Consider the following 21973-nt stretch of genomic DNA (forward strand, 5'->3'; position numbering starts at 1 on the left):
ACCGCCCTACTCACGCGTGCGCACTTTCTTTTCCTTCTCGGGAGTGGGCGGGGGAGGGGGGTAGCTGGGAGGGGCCCAGGCTGGTCCGCGACTCCCAGCCCAGCGTCGCCCCGCCCCGCCCCGCCCCGCCCCGCCCCGCCGCGCGCGTCGGCCCGGGGGGCGGAGCCTCTGCCGGGCGCCTAGTCAGCCACAGTCCCAGCCTGCCCCGCGCGGGCCAACGAGAGCCAGCCCAGTGACTCACCTCTGCCGCGCTAACTCTTCGCAGCTCTTCCCTTCACACACGCTCACCCCCGGTTCGAGATGGCGGCTGCGGCGGCGGCAGCGGCGGCGGGGGACTCAGACTCCTGGGGTGAGCAGAAGTTCCGGCCCGAGTGCGGGCTGTGGAGGACCCGCTCCCACGCGTGTACTAACGCGACTTGCTCTCTTCCGTAGACGCGGACACGTTCTCTATGGAGGACCCGGTGCGGAAGGTCGCGGGCGGCGGCACGGCCGGCGGGGACCGCTGGGAAGGCGAAGACGAGGACGAGGACGTGAAGGTAGGTGCGGGCTGGGGCGCCAGGCTACGCGAGTGGACTCCGGCTGCGGGCCGGGAGATCGGGGCCCCGGGGCGCCGCCCGGGCCTGCGGGCCGTGAGTCCCGCGTGAGCGTCAGCCCAGAGGTTCCCTGGTTCCCTCGGCTGGACGGCCATGTGGACAGCAGGCGGCAGCTTGTCCGGCCGGACTCTGCCGAGGGTGGTGGCCGCCTGGGCCCCAGCCCTTCACCGAGGGTCCGCTCTCTGGCCTGGAACCTAACTGGCGACGAGAAGTGACAGCAGCAGTCCGGTCGGCCCACGTGCTATCTTCGCAGTCCAGAACCTCTCACCGAAACAGGGCGAACAGATCAGGAACTCGGTTCCAGTGTTTGTCCCATATGGAAAGTCGTGGACCGTGTTTCCTAGTTCGGGTCTCCCACGTGTCTGTAACCTAGGTATGATTGTGAAGGCCGGTAGCTCGTTCGAGTGATTAGAGAAAATATATTGGTTTTTCTAAGCTAGAATTGGAGCAGTAAAACAACTTTTAGCTCTCCCTTCCCCCACCCTGTGGTAAGAAGGATGAACTGAGAGCTCTGAGATAACCAGCGGGTTAGTGGACAGAACTGTGAACTCTGAAAAACAGAGAGTTAACAGTTACACATCTACCCAGGGACAGACAGTCCTAGAAAAATACCAAAGAGTTCGTGGTTGTGGTAGACCTGGGCCCAGTGGTTTTGTTTTTCTTTGTATTGTAAATTCGAGTCCTATTCATTTTTATTGTTTTTTAAAACTCCCACGGGCTCATCGTACAGCTTTAGATATAGTTCGGATTTTTCATCTTTACTCTGAACTTTGGTGAAGTGTGTGTCTACTTTACCAGATTGCCTGAATTGGAGGAATGAAGTGAGCTTTGTATGTATTGAAGTTAATGATGACTGGTAGTATTGCTGACTGGCTACTTGGATGCTATCTTTACCTATTGTATGCATACACTTGGCCATGGCCGACCCTATATTACCACATCATAGCTAATTTTTTTAGTTTTGATTTTTCTCTTTTCCTAGGAAGTAGAAGTTAGGACATCTTAGAAAGTTAAAGAAGTTAAAGTTAAAGCATGGGAGTAAGTTCAAAACAAAACAGTGGGGAGTGGGGGGAAATTAGAGGAATCAGGAATAAATGCCAGAAAGTTGTTTAAAGTTGTCTGTAATGATGCCATGTAGTATCTACCTGAGATTATGGTATCAATCCTGATGTTTACAAATACCACTTAACAGTGGCTCTGGCTTCCTGGTGCCATGAACTTTTAACTTATATTTAGCATGTTGTGGTGACCCCCTCACAAGCATAAAATTACTTTTTTTGCTACTTTACAACTATTTTTGTTGCTATTATGAATTGTAATGTAAATATCTGATGGCAGGAGATCTGACCTGAAAGGGTGGTTGGAGACCCGCAAGTTGAAAAACATTGTAAGTCTTAAGTGTAAGAGCTTATTTTTGGGAGACTTAGAAGTAAGTTACTATAAAGACCACATTGTCCATGCACTCTTCCAGTGCAAACTTACTTTTGTGTACATAACCAGTTCTTAGAATGTTTGAAGATGTTTCAGATTGGAAGCTGATTTTGTCCATCCTGTTGTGTTGAAAATTTGCTTTATTTCTATTCTCATGATAGAGCATATAAAAATGTTTTTTGACTCCTGGGTTTTAGAATCAGACTGGGTTATGTTACCTTGGCATTTTCTAGTTACACTTTCTTAGTATGTAAATAATCATAGTAAGACTTAGCATTACATAGTTTTTTTGTTGTTATTGTTTTTTGCATGTTTTGTTTTGAGACTGGGTCTCACTGTAAACCAGGCTGGGTTTGAACCTCACAGAAATCAGCCTCATGAGTGCTGGGATTAAAGGAGTACACCACCAGCAGAATTACTTGTGTTTTAAATGAGCATTAAGCAGGGCTACCTAGCACTTGGTGGATAGTCAGTAAATATTAATTTTCATTTATGTCTTCCTTTTATCCTAATGGAAATATTTTGGCTGCTAAAGTCTAATATCTGAGATGTATTTTATGCTGCACTTTATCATTTCCTAAAGCCAGAAGGATAGTATTTTTATAGTGTCTATTTACTATGAATTTTGTGTTTTATTGGAAGATAATGGTTATCAAACAAATTTTTGCCCATTCAAAAGTTTGTTAGAATTGAAATTTGTTACCTTGCATAGCATATTACCGAACTTCTGAATTCTGATGTTTTAACATTTAATCATTTGTGGTAGTGTACAAGGTTTATTAGTTTTCATGAAGTCAAATAATTGTAGTCCTTAAACAGTTCAGTATGTGAATTAAAAAAAATACAAGATTGGTGGGATGGCAAGTATAGTCCAGCACTTGGGGAAGTCGGAGGAGAATCACCTGAGTTCAAGAGTTTACGATGCACTTGGGCAATAGAGCGAGAGTTCTATGGCAAAACTGTAGAAAGCGTTCTTTTAATGTGAGGATCTAGTGCTTGACCTTTAAATTTACCAGTTTAAGGCCACTTACAGTGTCTGTTTTAGTTACTCACTCTAGTTGACTGTCCTTTTTAGTATTTTACCTCTTTGGCTTTTCAGTTGCTGTCTTGCAGTGGCAAAAATGGACTTAAGCTGTAGACCTCTTAATAATCATGGAGGAGGGCAGACTTTTTCCCAGTGTAAAGATGTAAGCTAGAGAGATGGCCTAAGAGCCTTATATCTGACATTCTCTTCTCCAGGGCGTCAGATTCCTAACTTTTACATCACTGCTGTCTGTGGCTTTAGCTCCAGGCATCTGGTATCTCTGTCCTTGTAGACCTGCTGTCACATGCACATGAATATCCACAGATAGACAGACTTACCTTTTTTTTTTTTTTTTTTTTTGAGAACTAAGGACTGTACATTTTATTTTTACTTAGTATTAGACTTTTTCTTACTATCCTGATATGCAGAGGAAACTGGAAGAAATGTTTACCTTGTATATATGATTAGAGTAATATGCAGGATTGAGGACCTACTAAAGTAGGGGCAGGGCTAGAGAGATGCCTCAGTGGTTAAGAGCACACTGACTACTCTTCTGAAGGTCCTGAGTTCAAATCCCAGCAACCACATGGTGGCTCACAACCATCCGTGATGAGACCTGATGCCCTCTTTTGGGGTTTCTGAAGACAGCTACAGTGTACTTACATATAATAAATAACCCTTAAAAAGGGGGGGGGGCAACAACTTTAAAATCATTTTCCTAGATTCCCTACATTCATTCCAATTGAACAGGTTACAAATTAGGTTTATTCAAAAGGTGTACAGTGGTAACTTCTGGCTGTGTTAAGCTATCTCAGACATTTTTGTTTTGTTTTTGTTTGTTACTTATGTTTAGTTATTTTAGACAGGATCTCATGTGGCCCAAGGCTGGCCTCACCCTCTTATATAGCCAGCTGAATTCTGGGACCTTTCTTATAGACAGTTGAGTACTAGGATTGAAGGCATGTTCAACTACTACTAGTTTATGCCTCCTTGGGGATAGAACCCAGGGCAAGCCACCAACTAAACTATATCTCCAGCCCTCAGCTATGTGTTTCTCTAGTTGCATTGTAGAATTTATTACACAAGGTCTCAGAGAACTGACCCAGGTGAAAATTATGCACTAAACAATCAAGCCTTACTCATTTACATTAAATCAATAAAGTATTAGCACTTCTGAGGAATAGAATCTATATTTGATTTTATTTTTGTTTATATCTTTTATTTTGGGGGCAGGATCTCCAATTTGGATCTTCCTGCTTCAGCCTTCCAAGTTCTTTAAATATATATGTATATGTGTGTGCCACTTCAAGATCTGTGTTTTAGAGAAAAATGAAATTACAGTAGGGTGACCATTTTGCCAGAAAATACGTAATCTTTTGTTTTCTTTAAAAGAGTGCATAGTATAGACCAGGATACTGTCAAATTCACTGTGTACTAAGGATGGCCTTGAACTGTCTTGTGACTTCCCTAGTGCTGTGAAGAGAGCTATGTGCTGTAACCTAGTTTATGCAATTCCAGTGATGGAACTCAGGACGGCTTAACACTCTACCACTCTATCCCCAGCCCAGCCTTTTTTTGGAGGTGGGGGAGCAGTCTGGTTGTATACATTAGGCTGGACTCTAACACTCAAGCTTCCCCTGACTCAGCCTTCTGAGTGCTAGAATTACAAATGTGTTACCACCATGCCTGGCTGAAAATTTTTATCTTGAAGAGAATATTTTTCTAATTTATAGGAAATTACAAACATACAGTGGTTTAATAAGCTCTTGAGAATATCTTCCTCTGTAACTCCCTCCACAACTGAATGAAGATAGGCATCATTTTTTTTTTAAACTTGAGACAGTCTTCCTCTGGCCCAGGCTGGCTTGACAGCCCATGGCCTCCCAAGGGCTAGGATTATAGCAGTGGAGGAGCTACCATGTTCGACCTTCAACCAGATCACTGTGAAGAAAATACCAATCATTTCAGTACTTTAACAATTTTTATAAAATAGTAAATTTTTGCTTAGAAAGCTTTGTGTGTGGACATACATGCTACATGGTATGTGGCAATCAGAGGACAACTTGGGAATCAGTTATCTCAAGTATTTATTTATTTATTTATTTATTTTTTAACTTTTCTTTTTTTTCACGCTTTTTTTTTATTCGATATAATTTATTTCCATTTCAAATGATTTCCCTTTTCTAGCCTCCCCACTCCCCGAAAGTCCCGTAAGCCCCCTTCTCTTCCCCTGTCCTCCCACCCACCCCTTCCCACTTCCCCGTTCTGGTTTTGCCGAATACTGTTTCACTGAGTCTTTCCAGAACCAGGGGCCACTCCTCCTTTCTTCTTGTACCTCATTTGATGTGTGGATTATGTTTTGGGTATTCCAGTTTTCTAGGTTAATATCCACTTATTAGTGAGTGCATACCATGATATTTATTTATTTATATGAGTACACCATTGCTTTCTTCAGACACACCAGAAGAGGGCATCAGATTCCATTACAGATGGTTGTGAGCCACCATGTGGTTGCTGGGAATTGAACTCAGGACCTCTGGAAGAACAGTCAGGTGCTCTTAACCGCTGAGCCATCTCCCCAGCCCGTATGTTTTTTTTTTTTTTTTTTTTTAACAGTATTTACTTATTCTATTTGATGTACTGGACCATTGCAAATAAGTTAGTTACTTGTTTAGTATTTGGTTGGAGCTTTTAAAAATTCATATTTTGCCTGCATGTGTGCATGTATATACCATGTGTGTGCCTGGTGCTCATAGGGGTTAGAAGAGGGCCTCAAATGCTGTGGAGCTGGAGTTAGAATTGTGAGCCAGGTCTTCTACAAGAGCAGTAAGTGCTCCAAACCACTGAGCCATCTTTCCAGCCTTAGTTTTTTTAACCTTGATATTGCTTAGTCAGCAATTAAAGTAGAATTGGTTGGTAATCATTGAATATGAGACAGGTAGGTATTGAGCTGGAACAAAACTGGATTAAATGGAGTAGAATTTGCTGAAACGACTATTTTGACTTATGGTAAAACATTTAGCTTTCTTTTAAAAACTGAATTTTAATGAGAAGGCTAGCCTTGTCAGTTCTGAAGCTGCTTAGAGCAGAAACTACATAATTTACAGAGTACTAAAAAGTTGTTTTTCCAGTAAGAAATTACGTGGTATCCATGGGTTAGGGATAGTGTTCAGTTGGTAGAGTGCTTGCCTAAGATACAGGAAACTCTGGTTTCCATTTTCAGCATTATGTAAACTTGAAATGATAGTGGTGCCCCTCCTCTGATTGGGGTCATGTACTCATAGGGAGTGTCTTAGTTAGGTTTTTACTGCTGTGAAGGGACGCCATGACCAAGGCAACTCTTATAAGGCATACATTTAATTGGTGCTGGCCTACAGTTTCAGAGGGTTAGTTCATTATCGTGGTGGGAAGCATGGTGGCATGCCGGCAGACCTGGTGCTGGAGGAGCCGAGAGTTCTACATACTAGACTAGAAACTGTCAGCTAGAGAGGCAGCCAGGGAAACCTCTTTCCACACTGGGCAGAGCTTGAGCATAGGTGGAGCCCTCAAAGCCCCACCCCACAGTGACACTTCAACAAGGCCACACCTCCTAATAGTGCCCCTCCCCATGGGTCAGCCATTCAAAATCTTTGGAGGCCAAACCTATTCAAATCACGTCGCTGGTCTACTCTGCCTTTAAAAAGAAAAAAAATCAAAAAGGTTTGTGGGACCAAATTATTTAAGGAATAAATGTGAACTCCTGGGCTATTGCTATGGTGCAAAACCGATTTAACTGTTTGAAACTATTCCATTTGACAGCCTGTAAATGTCTCAGTTGGAAGGCATTTTCAGCCTTAAGTAAGTTTCTCTCATTTTATGACTATGTTTTTGTATTATGAAAATGGCAGAACCAGACAAATGTTAGGCGCATTATTAGAAAACTTTTTTGGGGGGATTTTATTTTTTTGGATTTGGTTTTCTTTCGAGGCAGGATTTCTCTGTATAGCCCTGGCTGTCCTGGAACTCACTCTGTAGACCATGCTGGCCTTGAACTCAGAAATTCGCCTGCTTCTGCCTCCCAGAGTGCTGGAATTACAGGCGTGTGCCGCCACCGCCTGGCTATTTGAAAACTTTATAAAAATATTAGAATTTTTTTGTTTTCCTTTTAATACTTTGTTGTGTTTGGTTAAGAAATAGATTTTGAACTTGAAAGCAGCCATCTTGAGAGAAATGATTCAAATGATGCTGGGTGAATATCTGTAAGGCATGAGTCTTACATACATGAGTAAATTATAAAGAGCTTCTCTCTAAAGAAGCTGGCCACTTTATGAAGGCAACCTAAATGTTTCTGATATAATCTTATAGTCCAGGCTGGCTTAGAACTCCAGGTAACAGAAGTTGACAGTGAACTCTTTTTTGTGTTTGTTTGTTTGGGTTTTTTTGTTGTTGTTTTTTTCGAGACAGGGTTTCTCTGTGTAGTCCTGGCTGTCCTGGAACTCACTCTGTAGACCAGGTTGGCCTCGAACTCAGAAATCTTCCTGCCTCTGCCTCCCAAGTGCTGGGATTACAGGCATGCACCACCAGCGCCCGGCGACAGTGAACTCTTGATCCTCCTGTCTCCACACTCTTGAGTGCTGGGATTACAGCCATACCTAAATCAAATTCCTGCAGTTTGATGTTTGTTTCAGTAATGGAGATTGAATCCAAGACCTTATGCATTCTGTTCAAGTGCTATATTAATTGAGCTATATTCCAGCTTCTGGGAAAGGTATTTTTAATAGGATATTAATAGGTTGTATCTTGAACCAAATAACACTTAGGTGTTTGTTGAAGTGATAGGTAAGCTTACTGTCTCTATTTTAAGTGTCTTGCAACACATTTGTCACTTTATCAGGAAAACTTGCCGGCATTTACAAGGTCCTTGTGTTTACAGAATAGTCTGCTCATTTTCCCTAAAGGCAGTCTATACCATACCCTACATTTACTTTTCAGGACCTGCTAATTTCATAACTAAGGACCAGAGCTTTTAAATATTCCGGTGGAAAGCTACCTAGCCTTCTTGAATAATGCCAGCTATATCTGTTCTCTTCTTAAGAGAACTGATGGGATAGTTTAGTAGTAATGTCAGGGCAGGCTTGTTGCATGTGGTTGACAGTAATGGCAATAGATGTGGCTTGCTTTTCATGGTCCTTTGTGCACTGAGGCAGGTGTCATGCCTCTGCCTAGAATTTATTTACAGGAACTGCCTATTTTGCTATTAAAACCTTTTCTGGCCTGGCGCGATGGTACATGCCACAAATCCCAGCATCCCGGAGTCAAAAAGTATGAGTTTAAGGCCAGTCTAAACTATACAGCAAGATCCCACTACAAAACAGACAATGTCCCAAGAAATGGAATCTCTGATAAGATAATTTCTAAATAGCCTCCTATTTTCATGGATAGGAACTGGGTTTATCTTTTTTATCTTTTTTTTTTTTTTTTTTTTTTTGGGTTTTTCGAGACAAGCTCTGTGTAGCCCTCGCTCTCCTGGAACTCACTCTGTAGATCAGGCTGTCCTCGAACTCAGAAATCCACCTGCCTCTGCCTCCCAGAGTGCTGGGATTAAAGGCGTGCGCCACCACCTGGCCTGGGTTTATCTTTCTCGTTATGTGAAACCAGAGAGTGATAAGGACAGAGGATACAGAGTTGGTATGGATGAATTACTAAGAAGGTGCTTCTTATGGTATTCAGTGATGATTTTCTCAATGACTTTTTGATACCAGACAGTGAAGATCAGTTCTTTAATTTCCAAACAAAATAAATCATACCAGTGGCAACTTGAGAATTGAAGTTTGTGTAACTAATACAGTTGCATGTGTCTGGGCATATTTTACATACTAGTATGTACCTTAGTTCTGCTTTTTTTATGAGATTTCCAATGATCTAAGGGAACTAACTCATTCTAGAACTAATGGAAAGAACAGATCTTAGCAGGAGGGGACTTAGTTTTTAGTTACTTTATATTCCAAAATTCAGAGGGAGTTTTGTTCTGTGTCACTTTGGTCCAGAACAAGTCCCTATATCGCTTCTTACTGAGATAACATGTTGGCTATGTCTGGGCCACAGTTTTCTGTGAAATGAGATGCTGCTGCCTTACTTTTAGGAGTGTTATGAGGATCAACCTTAATGTTACAATATGAAAAAGCTTCTAGCATAATTATGGGTACAAAGTAAATGCTCAATATGTGCTATATACTGTCATTATCTCAGCTCTAACTCTGTACTTCCTAGGCATACAGTGACCCTCCTAACTGAAGCACTGTCCAGCATATTGCAGACCCCAGAATGCCTGGTAGTTAACTTCTGTTTTTATCTCTTTGATTCTGTTTGTACTACAGGTTTTTTTTTTTAAAAAGATTTATTTATTTACTTTATGCATGTGAGTACACAGTCTCTATCTTCTGACACACTAGAAGAGGGCATCATTGGATCCCATTATAGATGGTTGTGAGCCACCATGTGGTTGCTGGGAATTGAACTCAGGACCTCTGGAAGAGCAGCTGATGCGCTTAACCACTGAGCCATCTCTCCAGCGCTGTACTACAGTTTTGATGTAAGAAGTAAGGCACAATAGTAAGATAATACAAACTTTTAATTTTTAACTCTAGTATCTTATTCAAATAATGACTAATAGTCTATGAAAAGTCCAAATCATGGCTTAAATTGACAAGTGGTTCTAAAAATATATTTACTTTGGGACTGGAGAGTTAGCTCATTGGGTCGGAGCACTGACTCTTCCAAAGAATCCAGGTTAGATTCCTAGCATTTATGTACTTACTTAAACTATAACTCTAGTTCCAAGGAATCTGAATCCTCTTCTGGCCTCTCAGGACAATAGGGCATAGACATGCATGAAGAAAGAATACCCAAACAGAGAAAATAGAATGTTTTTTAAAATTTATACACAATTCCTGCTCTGCTTGTTTCCATCCATTGGAGCTTTAATCAAGGGGAGAGATTTTTTTATTTCTTCGCTTGATATAGAAAGCTTGTCTTAATTGAGGTTTAGTGTACATACCTCCATTGATTTAGACTGTGATCTGTAATGCTATAAAGCTAGAAGCTTGTTTGTGTCATAGTTGTGGCATATTAGTCTTTCCTCATCTCCTAGCGTCACTGCTTCCTTCTTTGCACCCTCCCTCTGATGGCTCATCTTCAAGTGACTTGCTGGCGGTCGTTGAGCCTGTTCTACCTATAGATTGAAGCACAATTTAAATTGAGGGCTGTCTACATCTCTATTAAATTGGAATCTGACAATATGTTTGTTTATATGTAGCTCAGTGATTGAGTTAGACATAGAAAAAGCAGAGTATAGGTCTACCTCAAAGTGCCTTGCCTAGCTTAGGGAGCCAGAGTATAAAGGTTTAATTAGTTCTTGACTCATCTTTAGTACTTAAAAGTATTAATGTAATTTGATTCATTGACTGCAGTTGTGTTGTAAGCAACACTGCTTGAAACAAACCGACCCATTGGCTAAAGAGTAGTCCACTTGATAAATGAAAAAACTGCTGAACAGTGTGGTAAGGGAAGACAAGAGGATCATGAATGAGTTCAAGGCCATTCTGGGCCACATAGGTAGACAATTTCCAAAATGAAAATGAGACAGCCACTGATTTTAAGGCTTAGAAATTTTAACTTAGTTATTTTTTGTATTTTAATTGATAAGCTTTTTATGGAATTAGCTAAATGGACATGGAGAAACAAGCATGCTGGAAAACATTAAAAATCCTGAACATTAAACATACTATAAAACTTCTATAATGAAAGCAGTGTGGAACTAAGTGGGTAACGTGCTAGTTACATCTACAATCTCTGCACTTAGGAGATGTAGGAGGATCACTGCAAGTCCTAGGCTAGTCTAGTCTATATGGCAACTTCCAGCAGGGTCAGGGCTATACAGTGAGTCCCTGTCTCAAAACATACATTAAAAAACGATGTATTGGAGGCAGAGGCAGGTGAATTTCTGAGTTCAAGGCCAGCCTGGTCTACAGAGTGAGTTCCAGGACTGCCAGGGCTATACAGAGAAACCCTGTCTCGAAAAATCAAAAAACAAACAAACAAACAAAAGATGTATTACTGATAAATGAAGACACACTCTTTTTGTTTGTTTGTTTTGTTTTTTGTTTTTTTGAGACAGAGTTTCTCTGTATAGCCTTGGCTATCCTAGAACTTACTCTGAACTCAGAAATCTGCCTTCCTCTGCCTCCCAAGTAAGTGCTGGGATTAAAAACATTGTGCCACCACTGCCTGTCGAAGACACACCCTTAATGGTACCATAAGATAGGAAGCCAGAAATTCAATATTCAAAATTTTAGTATTTGATAGCAGTAGGGCAGACTTTTTAATAACTGATACTTGGCAGCTTACTAACTGTTTGGAAAATTATGAAATTAGATCTGTGGTTTTTTGATCTAGATGGATCAGGGATGTAAATAAAAAACAAAACAAAACAATGAAACCATAAATTCTGGAATAAACTATGGCAAACTCTTTGATTTGAGGCTTGTAACTTAATGCAAATCCAGAGGTAGTGATGGCCAATGACTCACAGATTTTACTATGTTCAAGGCACAATTTCATTAAGATAGAAGAAAGATAGGGGTGCCTATTATTTTTGTTCCTGCTCACTAGTATACTAGAAATCGAGCTAGTACAATTAGAAGGATTAGTCACACTGCGGGTGGGGACCTTCTTGTCTTTGATCCCATCACTTGGAGCCAAAGGCAGGTGGATCAGTGTTGGAGGCCAGCCGTGAATATATAGTGAAACTGTCTCAAAAGTCAAGAAGTAGTGGAGCCTTTCTTTTGTTTTCAGGTAATGTGGTGGAGATTGTATAGTATATCCCTTATCCAGAATGCTTGAGGCCAGAAGAATTTCTGTTTTGGGATTTTTTTTTCCCCCTTCAAGACTATGAGGTGTGTATATATGATGATATTATATCTTAGAGATGGGACTCAAGTAAACATGAAATTCATTTGTCTTAGACACATAGCTGGAAGGTAATTTTATACACTATTTTTAATGTTTGGTCTGTTTTGACTAAAGAACTATCAATAGATCAGATTGGAATTTTTATTTACGGTAGTACTGGGGATTGAACCTAGGGTCTTGTGTATAGCAGGCAGGCATTTTACCATTGAGTCATATTCCCTAGCCCTCTTTTTTTTTTTGTTTTTTTTTTTTTGTTGTTGTTTTTTTTAATTCACCTAATTTTGAGATTGGATTTTATTAAGTTGTACAGACTGGTCTTTAAACTCATTTTGTAGAGGCAGGCCTTGAATTTGAACATCAGTCTATCTCTCAAGTAGTCGGGATATATTCAGGCTTGTGGCACTAGGCCTAGCTGTTGTAGGAATGGAATATTCTTGTAGCAACGTGTTGGTACTTAAGAATGTTTTGAATTTTGAAACACTGCAGATTTTTGGATTAGAAAACATTAAAGAAGCCAGGCGGTGGTGGCGTACACCTTTAATCTCAGCACTTGGGAGGCAGAGGCAGGCGGATTTCTGAGTTCGAGGCCAGCCCTGGTCTACAGAGTGAGTTCCAGGACAGCCAGGGCTACACAGAGAAACCCTGTCTTGGGGGAGAGGGGGGGGGAGGGGGAACCAGAAAAGAAAAAACATTAAAGAATTGGTGAATTGGTAAATCTAACTTAAATGGTAAAATTACTGTTCAGAGACTGTGTTTGGTGGCCAGAAATCCACCAATTGGGAAGTGGAGGCAGAAAAATCAGGAGTTCAAGGCCAGCCTGGGCCATTGCTGGATTCTGCCTTCTTTCTAAATATTAATTTTCAAAACCTAGTGGCCTTTGCTATATACAAATAACTAATTATAGGGCATGATTGGCAAGGGAACAACAACATTGGGATTTATAGAATATTAGGAACAAACCCAAAGAGAAACGTGTAGAGCTTCTTACACTCTTGAGATACGGGAAGTAGACTAGAAAAATGGGAAGGTAAACTTTGACTAAGGGTCTTACTACTGTTATTAAAGTCTATAATACCATAAATCCCAACAAATTTGTTTCTGTAGAATTAGGTTAACCTAGAGGTCACATGGAAATGAAAGCATGTAAGAATCACTAATGGAGGGTCTTGTCTTCAGGATAACTGGGATGATGATGATGATGAAGGTAAAGAGGAGGCAGAAGTCAAACCAGGTGAGCTACACTGTTTATTCTTCACTGTCTTCTTCCTGCTCCTCTTCTCTGGCTTCTCAACAAGATTATATACCTGCTGGTTTTCTATTTGACTGCTGGTTCTCATGGGGAGAAAAAAGAATAGAGGAAATGGTGTTATTTGAATGAGCTTACCTTGTCTCAAGGAAGTATGAAGAGAGATTTGGATCTCTGGGGATCTGACATGAAAGGAAAAGGAAGAGTATCAGAACTTCCTCATTTCCAGAATATCACCATGTGACTCTGGGAAACTAGGGAAGGTTTCTTCAAGTATTCAAGCATCATGTCTGCCAGGGCCATAAACTAGAAAGTATTCAATATAATTGTAAATAAAATATTTCTTTCAGAAGTAAAAATTTCAGAAAAGAAAAAAATAGCAGAAAAGATAAAAGAGAAAGAACGGCAGCAGAAGAAAAGGCAAGAAGAAATTAAAAAGAGGGTAAGTTCTGTCAGTTTCTCTAAAATGCACACAGAATCGTGTCAGCTTTAGTATATCTGAACTGGCTGCAAATAATTGCCTATCTATTTGAAAGGTTCTGTAAAGACTAAATGGATATAGCATAAGATAAATGTATCCTGTTGTGGATAGCCCTGGGCTTGTATTTTGATGCTAATTCCTCTCCTCAGAGGGGCTGCAGACAGAGTTGCCTTGTGAACCTTCTCCCCTCCATAACTTTTCAAATCAAGGCTTGAGCCAATGATTGGGCAGGAGGAAGGGGGAGGAGCTGAGAGTTTGGGCGAGGAGAAAGGATTGGGGGGAAGGGGAGGAGCTACGAGGGATCCACAGAGAAGATGCTGAGACCCTCATGGCCTGGAGAAACCGCAGGTTATATGGGATAACATACTATAGTGGGAGATCTGCCCAATCTAGGCTTATAGTTTGTATTGTTACTGATTGAGTTGAGATTTCTTTTACTAGGTAATTGGGTTGGAAACAAAGTAGCAAAGATATCCCACCTGGGTGTTGCTGCGCATGCCTTTAATGCCAGCACTCTGGAGGCTGAGGCAGAGGCAGGAATCTCCATGACTTTGAGGCCAGCCTGGTTTACAAAGCTGGTCCAGGACAGCCAGGGCTATTATTACACAGAGAAACCCTGTCTCAATAGACCAAACAAACAAACAAAAAGACAGATTCCAAAAACAGATTGTTTGGTGATTTTTGCAAAAGCAGAACCTAGAAGTCTTATATGTGAAAATATTTGTTTCACATTTAAAACAGTTAATGTTTTTTGTCTGCGCCTACAGTTTTTTCTTCCTCCTCTTCCCTCCTCCTATTTCTTCCTTTTTCCTCCTCCATCTTTTTCCTCCTCTCCCTCCCCCTCCTCTCCTTTCTTCTTTTCTTTTTTTCAGTGCTGGGATTGAATTCAGGGTCTTGTGCATATAAGTGATCCCTCTACAACTGATCTGTGTCCCCAACCTATCTGCAGCTATTTCTAGTCACAGTTACTGAGCAAAACATAAAAGTTTCTGTTTCTGTTTCATTTGTGGTTTTATTCTTCATTATTTGTAGCAGAATTCAGAAATAGTATTAATTAACCTTTTTAAGCAGGAATCATGTTCATAATTCAAACATAAAACAATTACTATAAAACATTCCTAACCCCTTTCTCACTTATTCTCTGTCTCAATGTAAACATTTCAAGATATCTTTATATTTCTGTTATATATTATCTCCACCTCTCTTTGAGACAGGCTTTAACTGTGTAAATAAGGCTGACCTTGAATTTGATTTCCTCCTGTCTCTTCCCAAGAGCGGTGATTACAGACATGCATCACTAAGTGGCTTTCTTTTCTTGTATGGTTTCTATTTTGCTTTTATTTACTTCTTTTATGGATAACATGGAAATGCCTTTAATCAATCTATGTCCCTCCCTCCCTCCCTCCCTTGGGTTTCTATAGCTATCTGACAGGTAGTCCTAACTATCCTAGAATTCACTCTGTAGACCAGGCTGGCCTCAAACTTCTAAGATCCTCCTGCTTCCTGCCTCTGCCTCCTAAGTGCTGTGATTAAAGGCATGCACCAACACTGCCCAACCTTCTTTGATTTTTTGTTAAGAAAAAAAAATTGAAATATGATAGTAGAATAAATAATGTAGCATAATGATACACTCCTGTAATTCCAGTACTTTGTAAGTCTGAATTACAGGGCTATACAATTCAAGACTAGCCTGGGCTATTCTGTGAGACCCAGTCTCATAAAGCAAATATGATAGTATTCCTGTAATATTGGCACTTGGGAGGCAGAAGCAGGATTATTATTAAAATGTACTAGCCTGGTCTATGTAGCAATTCTAGGCTAGCCAGAACTACATGTAAGTACGACTAATAAGCCTCTGAACAGGTATCTTTTTTCATATGATTGTATAAATATAACCTGATATTCTAAAAATCTATATATCTAGATCTCAGCCTTAATGTGTGTGTGTGTTTAATATGTTATACGCACACGTACACACATAAAAATGTATTATTTCCAGTTATTCCAGGCAGTCTTTTAGATTTGCTCTATCTATTCAAGCAGGGCCTGTGCATTTTTTTAGATGGTGGCTATTGTGCTGACTCCTATAGTCTTTGTTTTCTGTTTATCCCTCTTACTACCTCGGTGCCCTTTCTCTTCTCCTTGTTCTACTGATGTGTAAAAAAGGCCGGGCTGCCTTTTATCTATATCTGGTTACTTTATAGCTTAATTCTACATTGCTAGTCATGAGTAATTTTAAGACATTTTAAGCTTGGAATATTGGCATGTGGATCATCCTGCCTCAAATCAGGAGTCATGCCTGCACTGTGTTTGCTGATGCTGAAAAAGTAACTGAGTTGAGATGAGGACACAGCCTGGTTCCATTGTAAACTTACATTTTTCCTTACACCTGTTTTCTTAACTACCTGTTACATTATTATTATCATTTCTTAGTTATTAAGGATTATAAAATGGTGGTATTTCTCATTCTGACTTCTTTTTTTAACAAAATCTCAATCATTTGATTTTTATCAATGAAGATTTGGGAGCCAGATGCTGGGTGAAAGCCTGCCAGCTCAGACAGGCAGAGGAAGCTCCCAGCTGACCTTCCTCCTCAGTGATATCCCAGAAGGAATGCCCCTCTCTCAAACTTCCTGTGTATCTCTCTACCCATCCTCCTGACGACTCCCTCTTATTCTATGTTTTTTTCTTAATAATCCCATGTTCACTTCCTGTCAACTGGTTGCTTATTCTGTTTCTTGACCTATGGATGACTTTTTAAATCTGTTTATAATCAGAAAGCTCTGGATTAAAGGTGTGTGTGTGTGCTAAGGCTGAGCCACACTACAACTATAAACAAGTTTTTCAAGTAAATAACATAATCTTGGAGTTCACAGATCAAATATCCTATGACACTGACTTCTGTTCATTTATGCTGGCTCCTGATTACTCAGTGATGGTTTGTATTAGAAGGGGAAAATAGAAGTTTTGCTTTACCAGTGTAAAAGAAATGCAGCTCTGAGCTGTGTGAGGTCTATATCTATGACACATTGTCCCCAGTACTACTTGCTGTTTTTACATTGTCTCTCTGTGTAGTCCTGTTTGTCCTGAAATGAGACTTGATTTATAGACTAGACCAACACAAACTCAGATCTGACTGCCTCTACTTCGTGAGTTTCTGGGATTAAAATCGTGCATCACCATGCTTGACTCTGCCTTTATTTATTTATTTATTTATTTTGATTTGGACAGGGTCTCTCTTTATAGCCCTGGCTGTCCTGGAACTCACTCTGTAGACCAGGCTGGCTTCAAACTCAGAAATCTGCCTGCCTCTGCCTCCCAGAGTGCTGGGATTACAGGCGTGCGCCACCACCGCCAGGCTGACCATAAGCTTTTTAATTGACATTTGTAAGTGAAATTTCTTTTCTTTCTTTCTAGTTAGAAGAACCTGAAGAATCTAAAGTGCTAACACCTGAAGAGCAATTAGCAGATAAACTCCGACTAAAAAAATTACAGGAAGAGTCAGACCTTGAATTAGCAAAAGAAACTTTTGGTAAGATGGTGGGTGCAGTGCATATGAAAATCCTGCCTGTCTTACTACCTATAAAAGATCAAGATTACTTAACAAGATATAGTCAGATTATTAAATTTAAATCATCATGGCTATGATCCTAACACTTGGGATGCTGAGACAGGAGGGTCAGAAGTAGAAACCAGCTAGGTCCATATACCAAGGCTGTGCCTTTCAACACTGTCCCTAAAAAAGTATACTTTCCCTAAAATTTATGAGCTGGATAGATTCTGCAATCTGTAGCTTGGAAATTAAATGCTATAGCTTGGAAATAAAATGCCAAAATGTCTTTGCCGTCATCCTGTTGCAGTAAATCTAGATAGGACTTGAGCTTAGCATGTTGGTCCTTGTAGAATATCCAGTTTTTTTAGTTAGCTTTGCCTTGTGTTCAGGTTTGTTTCATGTGTGTTGGCCTTTTTGATGTGTGATGGCCGTTTTCAGGGCCATCATTTATGTATGGCATGTCTATAGTTAGTGAACAAGATAAGTGGGCATATTCTTAGTGATCTAAGGAGAGTTACATAACATAGTGTCTCAGTTATATTTCTGTGATAAAACATCACAGTTGTTTTAGGAACACAGTTGGGGAGGAAAGAGGTTTTTTTTTTGTTTTTTTTTTTTGTTGTTTTTAATTATTTTCAGTCTTCAGACACATCAGAAGAGGGCATCTGATCCCATTGCAGATAGTTGTGAGCCACCATGTGGTTGCTGGGAATTGAACTCAGAACCTCCGGAAGAACAGCCGGTGCTTTTAACCTCTGAGCCATCTCTCCAGTCCTCAGTAGCCATCTTTTTTATTCTTTACTATCCCAAAACAAAAGTTTGTTTATTGTGCTGTGTACCCTAGCTGCTTGTGGACATCTTGTAGAGTTGGTGTTCTCCTACCATGTGGGTTCAGGTGCTGGAACCCACTGAGCCATTTCACTAGTCCCTCGTTGATAAATTTAAAATGTTTCATTTTCCCTAACATTTCAGGACTTATCTCTCTTACAGGTGTTAATAATACAGTTAATGGAATAGATGCTATGAACCCATCTTCAAGAGATGACTTCACAGAGTTTGGAAAGTTACTAAAAGATAAAATTACACAATATGAAAAATCACTATATTATGCCAGTTTTTTGGAAGCCTTAGTTCGAGATGTCTGTATTTCATGTAAGTGATTCTGATTTCTAGCCCTTTTTGCTAAGTCCATGTTATGGCTGGGTGTGATGTAATCCTATATCCTGTAATCCTAGTACTTGGGAAGCAGAGGCAGGTGGATCTCTGAGTTCCAGGACAGCCAGGGCTACACAGAGAAACTCTGTCTTGAAAAACTGGGGGGAACACCATACTTTGGAAAATAGCTTCTTAAAAGTGCTTTAATGCTATGTAATATAGAGTTGGGATTTCCTTTTAAGCAAAGATTTTTGGAATGTTTACCAATGCATGGTGGCAGGCCACTTTCATTGTTTTTTAGTAGCTTCCCAAAAGACAAGCTGGTTTATGCCAGAGAAAGTAGGCCACACAACACTGGGTAACCCTTTCATCCAGTTATCCCTAAAGGACCGACAAAGTATCTTTAGAAGGAATGGACTGCTCTTAGGGGTTAAGAGCTCAGTAAGACCCTCAAACTGCAGATTTTACAAATGGAAGCCTAAGGCGCTATCCAAGTTACCCAACAGAACTGGGGTGCATGTGCTGACATGTCACACCAAGGATATCTGGGGTAGGACTGGCAGAAGATGAGAAAAGGTCATTGTGAGTTAGGAGCTGATTTTGTTGGGGGAATGATGACTAAGCAGGGTATTCTCAAATGTGATTGATTTAACCCACAGGTAGATTTTCATTTTATACGTAGTGTTTTTACTGTTTTGGGGGAGGGTACTTTAAGCAAAAACCCTAACATTTTCTGTAAGTACAGGACCAGTTGTTCACTAGATGTGTTGTAGTTCTTGGGCTCGAAGGCTTGTCATCTGCTATAGCTGCTGTGAGGATGTGTTGGCGGAGACCACGGCTATTCTCTTTTAGACTGAGGTGAAGAAGCAGTGTGAATACTAAAGAGTCCATAATTACAGTTCTTACAGCCATTGAGCTTACCATTGGAATGTAGTGATTCAGTGAGCCTAGCCACAGGCTGAACAGTTACTTACCTCGTTATTGATGAAGGAGAAAGTCAGTTTTATTGTTTTGTTTGTTTCTGTTTTCTTTTTTTTTTTTTAAAGATTTATTTATTTATTTATTATATGTAAGTATGCTGTAACTGTCTTCAGACACTCCAGAAGAGGGAGTGTCAGATCTTGTTATGGATGGTTGTGAGCCACCATGTGGTTGCTGGGATTTGAACTCAGGACCTTTGGAAGAGCAGTCAGTGCTCTTAACCGCTGAGCCATCTCTCCAGCCCTGTTTCTGTTTTCAAGATAGGGTTTCTCTGCATAGCCCTGCCGGTCCTGGAACTTACTCTGTAGACCTCGAACTCAGAAACCCGCCTACCTCTGCTTCCCAAGTGCTGGAATTAAAGGCGTGTGGTTGTTTTAAAGTTACCTGAATTTAATTAATTTTTATATGTTAAAAGGATGTATGTGATTTTATTTTTCTAAATGCTGAAAAATTGAAGTTTAGTAGTTTGTCTCTTTCCCTTTTTTAAAGTGGAAATTGATGATTTGAAAAAGATTACCAACTCATTGACTGTGCTCTGCAGTGAAAAACAGAAGCAAGAAAAGGTAAGGGCAAGCTGTGAGAAAGGACTATATTAGAGAGCCTTTTGGTGCTGTTGGCGTGCACATCTCCATTCTGACATAACTTGTGTTCTTTTCTGAAAAAATCAAAATTGCTTTTAGAGAGCTTTGACCTCTTTGAGTGCTTGCAATGACAGATGAAAACACCCATAGCAGATAGAGATTCATGAATTTAACTCTTCATTTTTAGCAAAGCAAAGCCAAAAAGAAGAAGAAAGGCGTGGTTCCTGGAGGGGGATTAAAGGCCACCATGAAAGACGACCTGGCAGACTATGGTGGATATGATGGAGGCTATGTACAGGACTATGAAGACTTCATGTGACATTGTATCTTCTGGTGTCTTCTTTCTGTTGCCCACAATCCCTTCAACATGTAGCACAACCTCCTTTCCTTTCAGTTCTGCCAAATGCTACAATCAGAAGTGCAGTATCTTTTGTGCTGGTTATTTAACCCCTTGACACTCAGGTGCTAATGTGCAAATGAGGGAACTTGGATCTTGTTGCCAAGGGGTTAAAATTGGGAACCTCAGTTGCTACTAAATCATAGTTTAAAAACAAAACAAACCTAATAATGTTGTCATTGTTGCTATCCAATTCCATAGCAGCAGTCACTAAATTGGAAACAAAGGTTGCAACATGACAAAAACAAAGTGTAGTATTGACCAGCACCATTCAGTAATACAGCCTTAACCATACCTCCTTGAACTACTTCATAACTTGTCGAGAAAAGCAGTTTGCAGCAAGGGCATGTGGGATGCACCTAGTATTAAAAATGCTTTGTCTTAAAATTGAGGTGAGGATATTAAAAACTTGTGAAGACTGCTTATCTCAGAGTGAAGATACTGTGGCTGAAAAGTACTAGTTTGATACTTAAGATCTTAATGACCAAAACCCTCCGACTTTGAAGCTGAAGAAGATAAACTTCTCCATTATTACAGCAAGTGGTGGACTCTGCAGTGCATTGACTATCTAGTTATTTATCAGCCTGTTTCTATTGGAGGACTTCAGATGGGGGAGGGAACTCTGTTTCTGTTTGCCTGATTCAAGTGTCTAAGAAACAAATCTTGTTCTTCTAGGCTACAATGGAAAAACTTTTAACAGGGTTTTGGCATTTCCTTTTCTTTATAAAACATGCTCAGCAAACTGCACCAGTTAACTACAGTTTGGTAAATTGTTATGTTAACAATTATGACATCTGCAATGTTTTATAAAGCAACTAATTTAATAAAATCACTATTGTGAGGACTTAAATTTTGTGTTATATCCCAAGAGATAGTTTAGAGTACAGAACACCACTTTTGGGTGGAAGTCTCTACTCAGTGAAGCTAATCAATGCTTGATGTTGTCACAGCTTTGAAGCAAGAATGCTTGGGGATCTTCAACAGATGTAGAACAGATGCCTTCCTACCCTTGTTTATTTGGGAGTTTGTTTAGATGCTAAGGCTCAATTAAGTACCTAGGACTATTTGTAGTGATGGGGCCTATTACTTAGGTTATTGCTGTGAGCATAAACTGGATTACATCTTAATTTATCCAAACTTGTGCCCTCCCCCCGCCATGTTTTCACAATCAGAACAAAAAATGTTTTTGATTTTTCTTCCATAGGCAATAGGAACCTCAAAGCTCTGTAGACTACTAAGTGGAGAGCAGGACCATCTAAATGAATTAATAGAAGGCGTGACTACACAGCAATAACTCCAGTAAATACTGTTGAAGGCAGACAAGGGCTAAGATTTCCTCAGCAGTAATAATGACACTGAATTAAAACCTATTTTATTATAGAAAGATCAGTTTCTAACTCATGAAAATGTATCACCTGTTCCTTAACTGTGTAAATAAGATTAAATTGCTTTGAAACTGGAACCTGCAGGTATAGGCGTTCTTTAACCACTATTGTTTCTCTGATGTAGAAGCCACTCTAACAAGACACTTTTGATCTCAATACTCATTCCTCCTCCATTCCCTACAGCCACAAATGACTGA

General features: G+C 40.2%; 1 protein-coding gene across 2 annotated transcripts; it reads left to right on the top strand.

The window, feature by feature from the left end:
• The first annotated feature begins 180 nt into the window (after nt 1-180).
• On the top strand, nt 181-21853 carry Eif3j (eukaryotic translation initiation factor 3 subunit J). Of its 2 annotated transcripts, XM_052183420.1 has the most exons (8): nt 182-349; nt 433-536; nt 13174-13228; nt 13594-13685; nt 17142-17256; nt 18268-18429; nt 19903-19976; nt 20182-21853. In XM_052183420.1, exons 1-8 carry the CDS (start codon nt 301-303, stop codon nt 20311-20313), a joined length of 783 nt encoding a protein of 260 aa, XP_052039380.1. In that variant the 5' UTR covers nt 182-300; the 3' UTR covers nt 20314-21853. The 2 variants fall into 2 exon arrangements, with proteins under 2 accessions (XP_052039381.1, XP_052039380.1); XM_052183421.1 differs by lacking the exon at nt 19903-19976 and having other exon boundaries at nt 181-349.
• Nucleotides 21854-21973: the final 120 nt, after the last annotated feature.

Source organism: Apodemus sylvaticus, chromosome 5 (assembly GCF_947179515.1).
Source record: "Apodemus sylvaticus chromosome 5, mApoSyl1.1, whole genome shotgun sequence".
Lineage (NCBI taxonomy): Eukaryota > Metazoa > Chordata > Mammalia > Rodentia > Muridae > Apodemus > Apodemus sylvaticus.